Source organism: Vitis riparia, chromosome 3 (genome assembly GCF_004353265.1).
Source record: "Vitis riparia cultivar Riparia Gloire de Montpellier isolate 1030 chromosome 3, EGFV_Vit.rip_1.0, whole genome shotgun sequence".
Classification (NCBI taxonomy): domain Eukaryota; kingdom Viridiplantae; phylum Streptophyta; class Magnoliopsida; order Vitales; family Vitaceae; genus Vitis; species Vitis riparia.
The window spans coordinates 2,749,549-2,764,229 of record NC_048433.1 but is presented as its reverse complement, the minus strand read 5'-3'; the positions used below and the strand labels follow the sequence as shown (position 1 = coordinate 2,764,229).

Sequence of the window (14,681 nt, the reverse complement as noted above, 5' to 3'; positions counted from 1 at the left end):
CATTTTTTTTCTAAATAATTAAAAACAAATAAGTAATAAATAATATTATTTTTTATGATAATTTTAAGTATATTTCTTTTTACCAATCCAACAAGATTTTATAGATTTTATTTTTTTAAAATGGTATTCACTTTTCTTAATCAAATGAATTTTCAATAAATATAAAATTGAAAAAAATGTATTCAAAAAATGGAAATTAAAAAAAAAAATTGTCAAATAAAACATAGTCTAATTTTTTTGTATATTTCAATACCTGTTCTTATTTTCTTTTTTCTTTTTTTATAACAAATCTTTCATAGCTAAGCTTTATAATTCTCTCAATATATTAACAGTCCCACAACAAGTAAATTTAGGGTATATCATCAATGATAAATTTTGAACTTATAACCATGTATTACTTATTGGGTCCACATTTCCTGGTCAACCGGGTTATCCGGCGCGGGTATTCAAAGTCCCATTTTTTATATTAAAAATTTTAGGACTTACTTTGCCAAAACATTTTTTAAAAATTTGTTGGGATGATTTTTCAAAACAAATGTAAGATCATTTGACTTGTTTTTTATTTGGGATATTCTAAGAGACCTAATTTAAGAATAAGGTAGGCCTAACTTTTTTCACAGGGGCCCATTAGTTTGATACAGAGTTTGGCACGACAAGAATCCTCCAACTGCCTGACTTTCAGTTTTATTGTTATATTTTGCGTAATTTGTAATTTTGTGGTTTGTTTTCACTCATATTATCAAGAAGTTGATGAGCTGACCATAACTCATGTCATGCAGTAAAGAGTCTAAAGATGCATCTTTATTTGCATTCAAATTCAGGAACTATCACACATGGGAGTTTGGACTTGGAGATGAATTCAATTTTTTATTTTTTTTTCTCTCTCTCAAATGGGAAAAGGACGAGACAAGAAGGAAAGGCCAAAACTGTGGAATGTCAGTTAATTGCTGGAGCAGCAGACTCCAGAGGAGGCTGATCCTTGTTTAATGCTTCCCATTCAACTTCTCTCAGCATTTTGAACCTATCTTCCAGTGTCACAAACCCAACCTGAGGAGCAACAACTCCACAGGTCCCAGCTCTGTGGAGTAAAAGCACACTAGCCCCCATGTCTGGGCCATGGAGTTTTCCGGTTAGCAAAACTCGAAGAGGCATGAAAAGCGATTTCCCCTGCAATGAGGATGGGAATCAGCAAGACATTTTAGTTGATTAAGAAGATCGTGCATATTCAATTGAAACCCACCTTGCGTTTCAGTGATTTGCCAAAGCTCTTCACCCACTTCTGCCAGCCAGCAGGGCCTTCCTCAAGGGCTTGGAGAAGTTCACCGCTGTCATAGGCGGCTAACAAGCTGGATGAAACTTCAGACAGCTTATCTTCCAAGACAGGTTTACCTTCAGGACTGCAGATGGAAGTTATGGTTATATATATCCCACATTACAGAGATTCAAGCATAACCAGTGTAAAGATAAACCCCAAAATAAAGCGATTATGAACATATCTTGCCCCTTTCTGTTTCAGAAAATTAGTTCCAAGAAACAGGATTCCCACAAAAAATTTTGTAGCTTGTATTGCAAAAAAGTAAGAAATCAGAAAGTCGGGTGGAACCTCTCAATGTTGAGAAAGAGTTTCAGAAATATAAGTGCAAGTTTTAGTAGTCACCTGGTTAAGGTAGCACATAAAGGATAGGAAAGCAAGTTAGAGAGGGCCTTGTCTGAATCTGTTATCAAATCAATCCCGTCCTTGAGCAGTGCAACAGCCTCCTGTTCATACAGGTTTACTTTGCAAGTATTATCATCATATTTGTCAAGCCTTGCATATAGAATTTATAAGGGGGTGGGAAGGCTTCAAGGACATTCTCAAATTGCCAAGGGAACTGCAATCAAGATTGGTCAAAACCCTTTTTGGAGCTTGCCAAAACATTCTAGAAGCTTCCAGATAAATGTGGAGTCTTACCTCTACGAAAGGCCCATCTGACTGAATGAGAATACCAGTGTTTTTCCAGCGCTCACCAATGAGCTTGGTCAACTCTTCTGATGGGAGTGACCTTAAGTGCTGACCATTCATCCACCTTAGCTCATAGGAACACAAAAAAGGGAAAGTGTTAAGAAACTATTGAACATAGCAATGTTGTGTGGAGCATAAAAATAGTAGAATATCAAAATGAATCAGTATACTTCTTTTAACAGTTCAACACAAAAAATAAAAAAGGCAATCAGCCCGACTCAATATTTGTCACAGGACATAATCCAGAAGTAAATCATGGAAATGAAAAATGGAACCTTAGAAATATCAGAAAAAATCTTGCAAAAACATCAACATGCAAAAGTAGATGAAACATAATGTGATTGCAGAAAACTTTATCAATCTCCAACTCTCCCTGCAGAGTGCTTGACAAAATAACAATTGTAAAGGTTCTATCAGCATATAGTAGCTGACCATAATTACCTTAACTTGGTGGAATCAAAGATGGCACCACCTTTGTTAACACGATCAATTGAGAACTTTTCAACTGTGAACCACATGAAAATCATAAATACATATTGATATCCATCAGCATAAGCATGCAAAAAGAGAATGACCTACCAAGGTGCTTCAGGGTGAAGAATTCATTTTCAGTGCCATCACCCCAACCCAGCAGTGCAAGGTAGTTCACCATTGCCTGAGGCAGGAACCCCATCTCCTTGAACTGTTAGAACATATATATTAGAAGTTGATACTTCTATCCTTTCTTTAGAAGAACCCTTATCAACAAGAAAAAGAAAAAAGAAAGAGAACACATGGATCAAGAAATCAGAGGAAGAAACAAAATTTTTTACCCAATTTTTACCAACGAAACAAACAGAATATAACAATCATTAACTACCTGACCCACTGAAGTTGCACCATGTCGTTTTGATAGTTTACTCCGATCAGGTGCAAGGATTAGGGAAACATGTGCAAACGAAGGCATGGCAAATCCAAGAGCCTGTGATTAAACAATATATATAAACTCCAGGATAAGCTTGTGCAAAGTTCAGGAATTTAGAGAACATGAAAGCTGTGTGCCCATAATGAGCGTGTGGTGAGTGATCAAGAAATGCAAGTTATGGCAAAAGTTACCTTATACAACAATGCTTGCCTGAGAGTGTTTGGTAAATGCTCTTCTGCTCTGAAATTAAGTGTTAAATAGATAAAAATGACATGATATCATGAGCTACAATTAAAAAGAAAAAGAAAAAAAAAAAAAAGAATGGTAGTAGATTGGTAGGATATCTGGACTGACAAACAGGAAATTCCCACACATATTGAAGAGAGTAAACACTTACCTAATAACATGAGAAATAGCCATGGTGGCATCATCAACTGTGACACAAAAATTGTAAACTGGTTGTCCGTTGCTCCTCATGATCACAAAATCTCCAAGTGTATCCAAGTTCCATCTAACCTTCATGACACTATCAAATAAAATCAACAGCCTTTACAAATTAAGAATAGTTAGATGTGAAAAGAGGATACACTTGTAATGGATGATTTGTTTTCAGTTGGTGACTGGTTACTAATGATAAACACCAGATCTCTTAAATACAGTTCCCAGAGTTTAAGGAAGATACCTGCCTATGACACACTCATCCCATTCTATTCCCCACAATCCCTCAAAAGATCAAATAAGCATCAGTAGCACCATAGAACAATGCCCCAAGTCATTATGCTTTCAGACCATGTATTTCATGAATATAACTTGCCATAAAATCTTGTAAGGCATCCTTTGGGATTATGAAAACATGATAATAATAATAATAAAAAAAGAGATTTTCAAGTTCTTAGAGCAGGTGAAGTAAAGGGAGCAGAATACATCTAATATCAGCAAATGAGATTTTCATCACATGTCCCCCAAGCAACATAGGCTAAATGATCTTTTAGTAGAATCCTAGCAATCAGTTTCACATAAATCACAACAAAAACAGCCACAAATTCTCAACAATAGTCACAGACAGACCAATTAACAACCTTATCACTGAGGATGCAAAAACTTACTATTAAAAGTAAAATGTTGTTAGTTGCTAGTACAAGACCTCATGCAACAAAAAAAAAAAAAACAAGAACAGAACTTACTTCGCCACGGATAAGGTCATCAATTTTCAAACTTCCCTCTTTTGGCACACGAAATCTGTATGTATAAGGAGTTCCCCTTTCTAGCTTTTCTTGTACTTCTTCAGCTGTCGCACTGGCCCACTTTCCTGTGTATACTGGAGGCAGTTGCTTTAGCTTTGCAATCTCCTTCATCTTTTCTAATTCCTGGAAAGGATTATAACATAGGCATTCTTAAATACAAGGCATATCCACACCAATGCAAGTGAAATAAGATTAAAGAAAAAGAACTAAAACAAAAAATAAAAAGAGAAGATAGAATTAATGAACTGTGAAAAGAGTAATCATAAAATCAAATAATTGAGTAGATGAGCGATTGTGGTCAAGGCAAAAGATGGCCAAACCACGAACCAAATAACAAGGTTCACGGTGATCACACGGTTCACAAGGTGGGATCACCCTTGAAACTAGTTCATTATCCAAGATTGCAAGACTATGTACCATAGGCAAGACACCATGCTCCCACCATGTCCATCCGTGGCATAACAGTATGTCACCATATAGGTTAATCGGTATACCATGATATGGATATAAACTCCAAATACCCTACAAATCCGAATACAAACAGATAGATAGCAACACAAATAGCACTATAAAAGAACACTAAACTACAACTACAGGTACTCATCTACCAAAAGCTAGAAGTTTTACGTTCCAAGTTTAGGGACATCTCCTTAAGCTAACTCTAAGCAACAAACTTTGAATTCAGAAATCATAAGAATTTTTGTTCAGTTTACACCTCAGGATGATTAAACGCTCAGCTCTCCTTGTAATTCAGGTCGGTTAACGGTTACTAAAAAAATGAGTTCTAAAGTTTGAACACAATTACCTCATTCGAACAGAAACACTGATAAACATGACCAGATTCTAAAAGCTTCTCTGCATATTGCTTGTACAAAGAATTCCTTTCAGACTGCCTATAAGGACCATAGTCTCCACCAACACCAGGACCTGCAAGCAAATTCATCACATAAGGAAATCATCAGCATTATTTCATGGGTACCTCATGCCCTTTATTCAATCACATCCCACTCAAAGGAGACCAATTGGGACTAGAAATGTGGAAAATCGACAGTTGATTAAATCTTAGCCACCGAATAAGATTCAGACAAATTTATGATAATGTCAAGAAAAGGGGAGAAAAATTCAGAGCGAAATTAAAGATTTTGAAATGCATATCAAGAGAATTACCTTCATCCCAGTGGAGACCGAGCCAGGACAGATCCTGCAACAGAGCTTCCTCTGATTGCTTAGTAGACCTCTCCAGGTCAGTATCTTCAATCCGAAGAACAAACTTCCCACCTTTGGACCTGGCGAACAAGTAATTGAAGAGGGCAGTCCTCGCGCCACCAACATGGAGGTTTCCAGTGGGAGAAGGAGCGAAACGAACGCGAACCTCCCCTTCGAGCTTCTTCGGAGGCGCTTCAACCGAACAAGACACTGAAAAACTCCTCCGAAACAGAGACGACGAGCGGCGGAGAAACGGCGGAGCCACCTCCGGAATGACCCTAATCTTCATCCACGGTGACCCTACCAAACTCGCCATTTTCGCTCCAGTACACGAACCTTTCCCAGATAACGAGTCTTCTGTTCTACTTGCCTTCTAAGCAAGATTTGTTTTTTTTTTTTTTAACCCTAATGATATTGACCCGGCCCGGCCCAACGAGTCGACTAATAGCGGAGACAGAGTGGACTCGCCACTGCAACTCAGCGGAAATGAGTCATTGTACGCTCTGGAGCTCTCCATCCAGAACCAGAACCCTAGAATTGAAGGGAAATGGAGGATACAGGACTGTAGAGAGGGTGAAGAGAGGGATTTTCACTATAAATATGAGAGACAGAAGTCAGAATCGGAAGCCATTGCAGAGAGGGAGGAATCTGAGCATCGAAGCGATTCAGGCAGTGCAGGCACTGAAGCGCGCTAAGAGAGATGAGTCGTCGCTGGAGAGAGTGTTTGAGTCGAAGGTCCGGCGTTTGTTGAAGCTTGATATGATCGCCGTTCTTAAGCAACTTCTGAACCAGAACGAATGCCTTCTGGCCCTAAAGGTATGCAACCAACCAACTCCATCAATTTCTTCCCATTTTCTCCTCAAATTATTCAATTCTCCTATGATTAAATTCGATCCTAAAACTACTCTGATTGCTTTCTTTGTTACTTTACATCCAAATTCATGGTATAGGATCAACAGAGTTCTCATTAGAGCCCTTGTATCTGTTTGCATTGAAAAAATTCAACTTTTCCATCTGTATGATGAAATCTAAGAGATTTTCCTGACTAGCATCATTCCCTGAACTAGGTTTTTGATGATGTTCGGAAGGAGTATTGGTATAAGCCTCAAGTTTCACTCTATGCCGAAATGATTAGGGTGCTTGGTAGCAATGGGTTGTTTGAACAGGTTCACCTTCTCCTCTCTTACTTGAAAAAGGAAACTGGTCTAGAGCTTGAAACTGAGGGCTTTAATGCTCTGTTGAGGACTTTGATTGATTTCGACATGACTGGGCCTGCAATTGAGTGTTTTCAGTTAATGAAAACATCCGGATGTGAACCCAATAAGTCCTCCTTCAGAATACTGATAAAGGGTTTAGAATCAAAGGGAGAATTGGATATTTCAGCCACTGTAAAGCTGGATGCTCAAAAATATTTTGGTGAATCACTGGAGTTTCTAGAGGAGGAGGAAGACATGACAGTGGGCTTCAACTATAACTGACTGCGGGAGAAGAGAACAAATGGGATTGTCTGGAAACATATATTAGGTAATGTTTGCTTGTCTTGATTCTCTTGAAGGGCAATCTGAGGGGTTTTCAGCAGAGTGATCATCATCATACAGCATATGCCCAGATACATATAGGGTTTTTTCGGGTTTTCTAACACTGCTACGACCTCATCTTTTCATGTATCCCTCATCAGATTGATTAGCAAACATCTTACATTCAACCCTGGCATTAATACTGACTGGATGAGTCTTCATTCTTCCATGTGTACACATCTAATGCATGATGTAATGGGGCTATTTGTTGTATAAATTAATTGCAATAATGCAATTATGCAACCAATTCTCTATGGTTACTTTTCATTTGATGATGGTTCTAGACCTTCTGGCTGTTTGCTCTGTGCCTTTCTGGAATCATTCCATCTCAGTGCGTAGCTAGAAAGTTTCAGGTGATGTTCCCTTTAAGGGAAGGGTAAAAATTCTATGCATTCAAGCCTTACAAGATGTTGTGGATATTGGAAGTGATGGGAGAATAAATGATTAAGTTTGGTTCTTAGAAAACCACCTAAGTGTATTGAATTGGCAAGAAAACTATTGAATCAACCATGTCTGAAGACCATCTAACTTGTAAAGCATTGCTAAAGCTAGAACATAGCAGAAGATTTGAGGGTAAGGTAGATTTAGCTTTACTTTTTAATGATTACACATTCCATTATGATACATGTTTTCTTCTAAGTATATCAAAAGAAGACAAAATTGGGACCTCATATTCCTAGTTCTTCACCTTTCTTCTCCACTTTCCATGCCACTTTTGACCTTGAATGAGTGGGTGAGCATGCCTTTAAGGTCTAGAGCTTCAGCCCTTACGAACTCATGATCAACAATTGTAAGCTTCAAGCTGCTGCCCAAATTTCAGAAACTAGGCTTGGAAGAGCCCTTTCTTTTTGTTTCTGTCCCCTGCCCAAGTTCTAGAACTGTTTCCCTTCAAATGTCTGACCAAATCTCCAATTTCCTGAAGCAACATTGTAGGAGGTGAGTGTTTTTCCACTGCTGGCTGTCACCTCAAACGATAGAGGTTGTCCTTCAAGGTTAATATTGCATTGCCAGATTTGTCCCCAGTTCCTTGCCATGGGTATCCACCCTGTTCTTGATCCCTTCACTTTCACTGCTACAACTTCCCCATCCAACCCAACATTGGTGATTAAGACTTGATAGTAGTGGGAATTTCCACTCACTGTAAATCTCATTCCTCCATTTCTGTGACACTTAACCCTACACAAAGTAATAAGAATATGTAGGTTAGGAAAGAATTCAATGGAAAAGAACTTTTCAACTAAACTGCATTGAATCTTTGAATCTCAGTTATTGTTATAATTGTTTTGTTACCTCCTGTACTGAACTGGAACTATATCAGCATGTAACCCTGCAATTTCAGCAAAGGCGGCTTCGGACATCTCAAAATGTTCTTGGGGGAAATTGCACCAGCCACCATAATCAGTTGGAAGCCCAAAATTTGGTGGACAAAAGTCTGTGGCTGTGAGGATAACAGATGGGCTCCCCTGGAGACACCACAAGATGTGATCAACACATCTCAATTCAAAGCAGCCCCCACAGGTACTGCCTCTATTGAACAACATGGTACTGAGTCCAGCACTGTACTTTCCATAGCTGATCTTGTGAAGGTCCCCATAACCACAAGCACCTTCTGCAATATTAAACAGAAAGAAACTCTTGAAAACTTTTAACCCCAGTTGAGTTAGAGAAATGTAGAGAGAGGAGGAGGAATATAGGAGGAGGCAGAAGAAGTACCAGTTATGATTGAGGCATCTGTTTCTTTGGAGTATGTTGCAGTGGCAGACTTCCATTGCTCAACCTGGGCATTGGTTGTGCATGCACGCACTAGAAACAAGCAAACAACCATGGCTTGAAGGGCACCCATTTGAGATACAAAAAGCCTCTGAGAAGCCTATTTTGAGTTGAGCCTGAGGAGGAGTCTTTTCTTCCCTCTTTGTTTTTCCTTTTCTTATGGGGATTGTAGAATGTAGATAGGTCCTGAAGACTAAAGAAGACCCTCCTTTTCTTTACCAAATGGCCTCAATCTCCGGCTACATGAGAACTCCATTGGAAAAAAGAAAATTAATTTTGGCAAAAGTTGACTCCACAATCCTCAGTTCACATTAACAGAGAGAGAGAGAGAGGGAGGGAGAGATGAAGGCTATGTTGGTCCACCAGATAGACAGAAGGGGGGTGCTTTGTTCTTTTGTTTTTTTGTTTTCATTTGGCTCCATTTTTGAGAGCAGGGCTGGCTTTGAGAGTTGGGACTTTTTGTTTTTGTACTTGTGGTGGTGGCAGACAGAGGATGAAGAAAGCGGAAAGCCTTGGTATTAGAATCCAAAGTATTAAAACTGTTTGTTTGGAAGGCTCTTCTTTTGAGAAAGTCCAAAGACGGGATTGGGATAAGACCCCGGCCGTCAACAAATCAAATTTTGGCGCTGGAAAGTCTGGGTTCTGATTACAGACTTTGGCCTAATTATCAGATGCAGATGCCCCCATCATACTTCTCATGGAAAATGCTAGGCTATCGATTTGGTCTCATATTGGGGTAAAATTTGAATCAATGAAATAAGATCAAAATGTAAAGGGACGAGACCTAAATAATTATAAGATTATTTACGAGATACAAAATAATGAATCTATTTTTAAATACGTGGCATTTCGTGACTGGCCAACATTGTTCCATATGATATCGAAAAGTGTCTTTTCAGTGCTGCATTCTAACCCTAATATAAAAATTTGAGTTGTGAATGGAGTTCATACCTTACTCCCCCTTTTTTTTAATCTTTAGTTTACAAGTGGTTTCACTTGTTGAAGTAAGATTTGATGAGGGCATTCTTTATATGGTGAAGCAATTTATGCTTTGGAGGGAAGCTGAATATGGAAGGACTGTGAATCGGGCCGCTCAACCCGTCTAAGTCGTTGACCGGCGTCAGGCCCAGCCCAAAAGAAGCCCAAGCTCCCAACCAAACTCAGCTTATGATCCTTGTGGTGGATTGGGGTGGGATTGGGCTCTCCATGCTCCTTGTCGAACGCTGAAAATAGCATTTGAAGGTCAAGCATAATTTTCCAAAATATTTGTATGTAATATATCTGTGTTCTGAAGAAAAATAAGGTTTTGTTTGGTTTGGAAAAGGTTTTATAGTTCTCATTTGGAAAAGCAAAATGAAAATTGTAAAAAATAAAATAAAAATTTAAGAAATATTTTTAAAATTTTGAAAAATATTAAAAAATTCACTTAACAATAAAATAATTTATAATGCTTTCTAAAGAAATATTCAATAAATCATTTTCTTAATACAAAAACTCCATGGAAAAGGAAACAGCTTGATTGTTTTTCCGTGTATAATACTGCAAGCTTAGAAAAGCAAATAAATCCCAACGAATGAGACGTAAATTTAGGGAATTATGTTTTTTCTTCTTTTTTTTCTTTTCCTTTTTTTCAATGTATTCAGGTGAAATATAAAACGTTAAACAGAGAGAATTTGAGAATTCCCCCAAAAAAAAAAAAAAAAAAAGGGAAAGGAAATGATGGATATGGAAATCCAACAGAATATTTTTGTATGGTGGGGGGTTTACGTCTATATCTCTTTTTTTTTTTTTTTCCTTTTTTTCTGTTTATGGTGTGAACCATAAAACCACTATGAAACAATGATGTCATTTAATCGAACAATGGCAGTGAGGGAGACATTGCTGTCACCCTCGTTACGGATCACCTTTGACTTGCGCTTGAGACTGTTGCCGCTGCTGCTGCTGTTGGGGCTCTTGCTCACATTATACGTATTGTATGTCCCTTGTTCCAATGTTCCGTCTCTGTAAACAAATACGCTGTCCTCCTCCTCCATCCTTCTCCACTTCTTATTTTTGTCATAAATCCGATGGAGCGGCATCCCCCTGCCAATAATTCAAATCCATAATAATCAACTACTTGTAAATCTATTATTATTATTTTTCTCTCTTACAAATCAACACATTCAAGTTATGTTTGGTTTTTAAAAAATTGGAGAAAAAATGTGGAAGAAAGAAGTAGAAAAAAGTTTAAGAAAAAAAAAATAAAATAAAATAAAAGTTAAATTCAAAATTAATAAATTATTTTTATACATTTTTTTTTATCTCATTTCATTTATTTTCCTTCATCAATTTAAAGATAAAATATATGAATTTCTAATTAATTATAATTATATATGATTTTTTTTAGTGTCTTTTATAATGAATTCAAAAATGAAAAAACTATGAGTTGGTTGATGTTTTTGAAATATGTTTTGGAAAAATAGTTTTTAAAAACAGTTTTTGTGATTTCAAAAGAAAAAAAAAAATTGTGTTTAGGAACTGAATTCTGAAAAACAGTTTTTGTTTTCAAGAACAAAAAAAAACATGTTTGATTGAGTTAATAAAAAAGTTTTTTAAAATAAATAAAACAAAAAATATTTTTGAAAGTTATTTTTTTAATTAATAAAGACATTCTTCCGTTAATTTGATATTATAAATATATAAATAATTTTTATATGCATAATCCATTTAATTTTTTTTAAAAAAAATTCATTTTGAAAATTTTACACTAATTATAATTTTTTTAAACAAATGATGACTTTGTAACCATATGTAAATATATTAATTTCAATAATATAAGGAAGAAGAAAGAGTTTACGGATGGAGGTGTGGTGGTTGCGTGGAACTTACCTTTGTGAAAACATAAAAAGCAACTAAAAAAACACAAAATAAATAAATAAAATACGAAAAATAATCTATTATTTGAATAATGAAAAAATAATAAAAACATCTTTTTATTATTATAAAAAAAATGATTTTTAAAAATACAGAAAACATAAAAAATAAAAACACACCCGTTCCCAAACAAATTTTTTGTGTTTTTTGTTTTTCAAGAATTGAAAACAGGAACCAAACAGTCTAAAATAAATTCATTAAAACTAATATTTACATTAAAGCTATATTTAATCTATTCCTCTCATTCTCTGTCATCTACCACTAAATGATCATAAATTAATATTAATACTTGTCTATTTTTCTCAATATTATGTTTGATTTTATGAAATAACAAGCAAAATGATTTTTTTTTTTTTCATATTTGGTTTTATTATAAAAAAAAATCATCAAATATAATTAAAATTAATTACAAATTTACCTATTTTTAAATTATTTAATTATAAATAAATAAATAAAATAATATAAAAAATATTTAATGACTTTAAATTATTTTTTCTTTTTTCTTTTTTTTTCACTATTTTATTTTCTGACAAATTCCCTCAAAATTTTCAAGAACAAACATACTCCTAATTGACATAAATTTCGTAATTGTATCTTTAATAACTTGACTATGCATGAGAAAAATAGTAATGGCATAAGTTCACACCAGTAAGAGAACTAAATACAGAAAGAAAAAAAAAGGTCAACAAGTCAACTTATACTTCTAAGAAAAATGAGCCAAACAGGTCCTATTTCCGTGACATTGACTTGTCATTTTTTTCTATTTATAATTCTAATAAGAAAAAAAGATAAAATTAAATAAACAATTAAGAGCAGGTGGCAAATTTAAATAATTCTGACTCGTATTTTGCAATTTATTATATAAAAAATTAATTTATTTAAAAAAGAAAAAAAAGAAAAAAAAAAGTCATCGGTACAGAAACTGTTCACAGAGAATCACTGACACGGAAAGACAGAGAGGGAAATGCTTTTGAGCGCCAAGAACACAAACAGAACAAATCGCGGAAAGGAAAACGAACTGAGTATATACAGAAACATAGAAAATGGAAAATAGCAATAGAAAATGAAATCAGGAAGACAGAGAGAGAGAGAGAGAGAGAGAGGAGCGTACCGAATGTGGAAGAGATCAGAAGTGTTGCTCATCTCGAGGTAGAAGTTAACGGCATCGATGAACGCGCGGTAAGTGCAGATGTGGAGGCCGTCGATCCTAGGGTACGGCAGCCTCGGCCGCGGCGGCAGCGGCAGCGGCGTCTCCGCCGGTAAAAGGTAGCGGCATCCGCCGGCGACGTACACGTACTCCTTCCAAGCAGGTGAGCCGGCGTGAGGAAGCGCCACGAAGCCGAGCGTGTCCATGATCGGAACAAGCTCGTCGTGAGTGATGATCGGCTTGAAGGTTCTCGTGAACCAGAGCGCAAGCTTCCTCATACATTCTCTCATACACTCTTCCATTTCGCCTCTTCCTTTTTCCTCTGGTTTCTTGGAAGAACGACCGATGGAAATGAATTTAATATATATATACAGAAGGGATTGCATTTGCGGTCTGGTCAGGGAGGAGCTTCAAAGTCGGGATTCGCTGTGGATCCTGGTTTCTTGAATTGACACTGGAGTTTTCCAAATTTACAGGTATGCCAACGTTGGATGACATAGGACGTTATGCCCCTTCTGGAAACTCGTAAATGCCCATTCGACTCTCATTCAATTAATATTATTTTTTCATTTTTTTTATATATATAACAACAAAATAACCAAATTTACAGGCATGCCAACGTTGGATGACATGGTACGTCATGCCCCTTCTGGAAACTCAAATTCTGGTCTCTCATTCAATTAATATTTTTTTTTTCATTTTTTTTATATTTATATAACAACAAAATAATAAATTAATTTATTTAAGGAAAATGCTGAATAGTTGTGTTAAGTTCTTCCACCTCGTACATGTTGGTTCCTCGTACATGTTTTTATTCTCAAAAACAAAAAATTGCTTTAATATTTTTTAATATGATTTTGTTGTTGTTTTTTAAAAATAATTTTTTAAAATAAAATGAAATAGAAAATAATTTTTTTTTTAATAATTATTATTTTCACCGATTTTTTAAAATAAGAAAAAAATATAGGTTTATTTAATCATGTTTGTAAAAAAAAAATTTAAAATAAGTTTCAAAACATATAAGAATGATAATATGCACTATTTAAAAATATATTTAATATTAAAATAATAATTATTTTTATTTAAAAATATTTATAAGTTTATGTTTTGTTTATATTTAATTAATTATTTATTATAATATGATTTTAAAAAATTATTAATTTTTTATTTTGAATAAGTAATTTATTCAAATTTAAGAATAAAATAATTAAAATTAATTTATTTACTATAATCTTTATTTTTTCATTTTATATATATATATATATATATATATGGCCTCCAAGGACAAAACGGACCTAAGTGAAGCCCACCCTTTTCACACGTGAGGAACCAGGGGACAAAACCCAGGGCCCATCGTCGTTCTTCCTTTCTAACAATCTCCCGTTTGACCAGCTGCCCATGCGTGAAAGGCGCCCCGCCGGCCATGAAACTACCTGATAAAATCAAAATCCAATCAAAAACAGTATAAATCTAAAAATCTGAGATAAAATCGCCGAATTCGACAGAAATCGAGGGCCCATATTAAAAACAAAATAAAAATGATGGGCTACTTGGGGAAGGTATAATTTGACGTGTCTCTTCTTCTATTTCCCTCTACTCATTTTTACCTAGTTCCCTCGATCTTTCACCTATTATCCAAAAATAAATAATATTATCTCAAATAATTACAAAAAAACACAAGATATCTGCCAGTGAATAAGAGTCTGAATTGTTTTTTTCAAAACAGATTTCAGAAAAAAAATGTTTAATAAAAAAAATTATTTAAAGATGAAATAAAGTGTTTTCCATTAATATATTTTAATTGTTTTTTATTATTTTTACTTTGAGGATTGTTTTAAGAAATAATTATATAAATATATAATGATTAAAAATAAAACATAAAACATAAAAATTATTTTTAAAATATTAAAAATAGATT

The 14,681-nt window shown here is 35.1% G+C and overlaps 4 protein-coding genes across 6 annotated transcripts; 1 reads left to right on the top strand and 3 right to left on the bottom strand.

Annotated features, from left to right (window-relative positions):
• Positions 1 to 774: 774 nt before the first annotated feature.
• Positions 775 to 5,761, bottom strand: LOC117911225 (glutamate--tRNA ligase, chloroplastic/mitochondrial). The gene is made up of 12 exons (XM_034825498.1): positions 5,318 to 5,761; positions 4,956 to 5,077; positions 4,091 to 4,273; positions 3,304 to 3,422; positions 3,098 to 3,146; positions 2,862 to 2,963; positions 2,582 to 2,684; positions 2,444 to 2,507; positions 1,952 to 2,066; positions 1,658 to 1,758; positions 1,241 to 1,397; positions 775 to 1,167 (listed from the first exon to the last, which is right to left on the bottom strand). The coding sequence occupies exons 1-12, from the start codon at positions 5,670 to 5,672 to the stop codon at positions 937 to 939; spliced, it is 1,701 nt and encodes a 566-aa protein (XP_034681389.1). The 5' UTR covers positions 5,673 to 5,761; the 3' UTR covers positions 775 to 936.
• Positions 5,743 to 7,216, top strand: LOC117911226 (pentatricopeptide repeat-containing protein At1g62350-like). The gene is made up of 2 exons (XM_034825499.1): positions 5,743 to 6,172; positions 6,424 to 7,216. The coding sequence occupies exons 1-2, from the start codon at positions 5,765 to 5,767 to the stop codon at positions 6,832 to 6,834; spliced, it is 819 nt and encodes a 272-aa protein (XP_034681390.1). The 5' UTR covers positions 5,743 to 5,764; the 3' UTR covers positions 6,835 to 7,216.
• A 273-nt stretch (positions 7,217 to 7,489) lies between these two features.
• LOC117911227 (expansin-A20) lies at positions 7,490 to 8,786 on the bottom strand. Of its 2 annotated transcripts, XM_034825502.1 has the most exons (3): positions 8,647 to 8,786; positions 8,224 to 8,542; positions 7,490 to 8,109 (listed from the first exon to the last, which is right to left on the bottom strand). In XM_034825502.1, the coding sequence occupies exons 1-3, from the start codon at positions 8,774 to 8,776 to the stop codon at positions 7,806 to 7,808; spliced, it is 753 nt and encodes a 250-aa protein (XP_034681393.1). In that variant the 5' UTR covers positions 8,777 to 8,786; the 3' UTR covers positions 7,490 to 7,805. The 2 variants fall into 2 exon arrangements, with proteins under 2 accessions (XP_034681393.1, XP_034681391.1); XM_034825500.1 differs by having other exon boundaries at positions 8,224 to 8,786.
• A 1,058-nt stretch (positions 8,787 to 9,844) lies between these two features.
• LOC117911228 lies at positions 9,845 to 13,111 on the bottom strand. 2 transcript variants are annotated; one of them, XM_034825504.1, is made up of 3 exons: positions 12,728 to 13,111; positions 10,608 to 10,785; positions 9,845 to 9,926 (listed from the first exon to the last, which is right to left on the bottom strand). In XM_034825504.1, exons 1-3 carry the CDS (start codon positions 13,063 to 13,065, stop codon positions 9,864 to 9,866), a joined length of 579 nt encoding a protein of 192 aa, XP_034681395.1. In that variant the 5' UTR covers positions 13,066 to 13,111; the 3' UTR covers positions 9,845 to 9,863. The 2 variants fall into 2 exon arrangements, with proteins under 2 accessions (XP_034681395.1, XP_034681394.1); XM_034825503.1 differs by lacking the exon at positions 9,845 to 9,926 and having other exon boundaries at positions 10,328 to 10,785; positions 12,728 to 13,110.
• Positions 13,112 to 14,681: the final 1,570 nt, after the last annotated feature.

Excerpts from the sequence above, each read along its gene's own strand:
- LOC117911226 (XM_034825499.1), top strand. The coding sequence starts at position 5,765 with ATGATATTGACCCGGCCCGGCCCAACGAGTCGACTAATAGCGGAGACA. Across the intron at positions 6,173-6,423 it reads AATGCCTTCTGGCCCTAAAG|GTTTTTGATGATGTTCGGAA; the intron begins GTATGCAACCAA and ends TCCCTGAACTAG.
- LOC117911225 (XM_034825498.1), bottom strand. The coding sequence starts at position 5,672 with ATGGCGAGTTTGGTAGGGTCACCGTGGATGAAGATTAGGGTCATTCCG. Across the intron at positions 2,685-2,861 it reads GTGCAACTTCAGTGGGTCAG|TTCAAGGAGATGGGGTTCCT; the intron begins GTAGTTAATGAT and ends ATGTTCTAACAG. Across the intron at positions 1,759-1,951 it reads CAGATGGGCCTTTCGTAGAG|GAGGCTGTTGCACTGCTCAA; the intron begins GTAAGACTCCAC and ends CTGTATGAACAG.
- LOC117911228 (XM_034825503.1), bottom strand. The coding sequence starts at position 13,065 with ATGGAAGAGTGTATGAGAGAATGTATGAGGAAGCTTGCGCTCTGGTTC. Across the intron at positions 10,786-12,727 it reads TCTGATCTCTTCCACATTCG|GGGGATGCCGCTCCATCGGA; the intron begins GTACGCTCCTCT and ends AATTATTGGCAG.
- LOC117911227 (XM_034825500.1), bottom strand. The coding sequence starts at position 8,702 with ATGGAAGTCTGCCACTGCAACATACTCCAAAGAAACAGATGCCTCAAT. Across the intron at positions 8,110-8,223 it reads GTTCCAGTTCAGTACAGGAG|GGTTAAGTGTCACAGAAATG; the intron begins GTAACAAAACAA and ends TACTTTGTGTAG.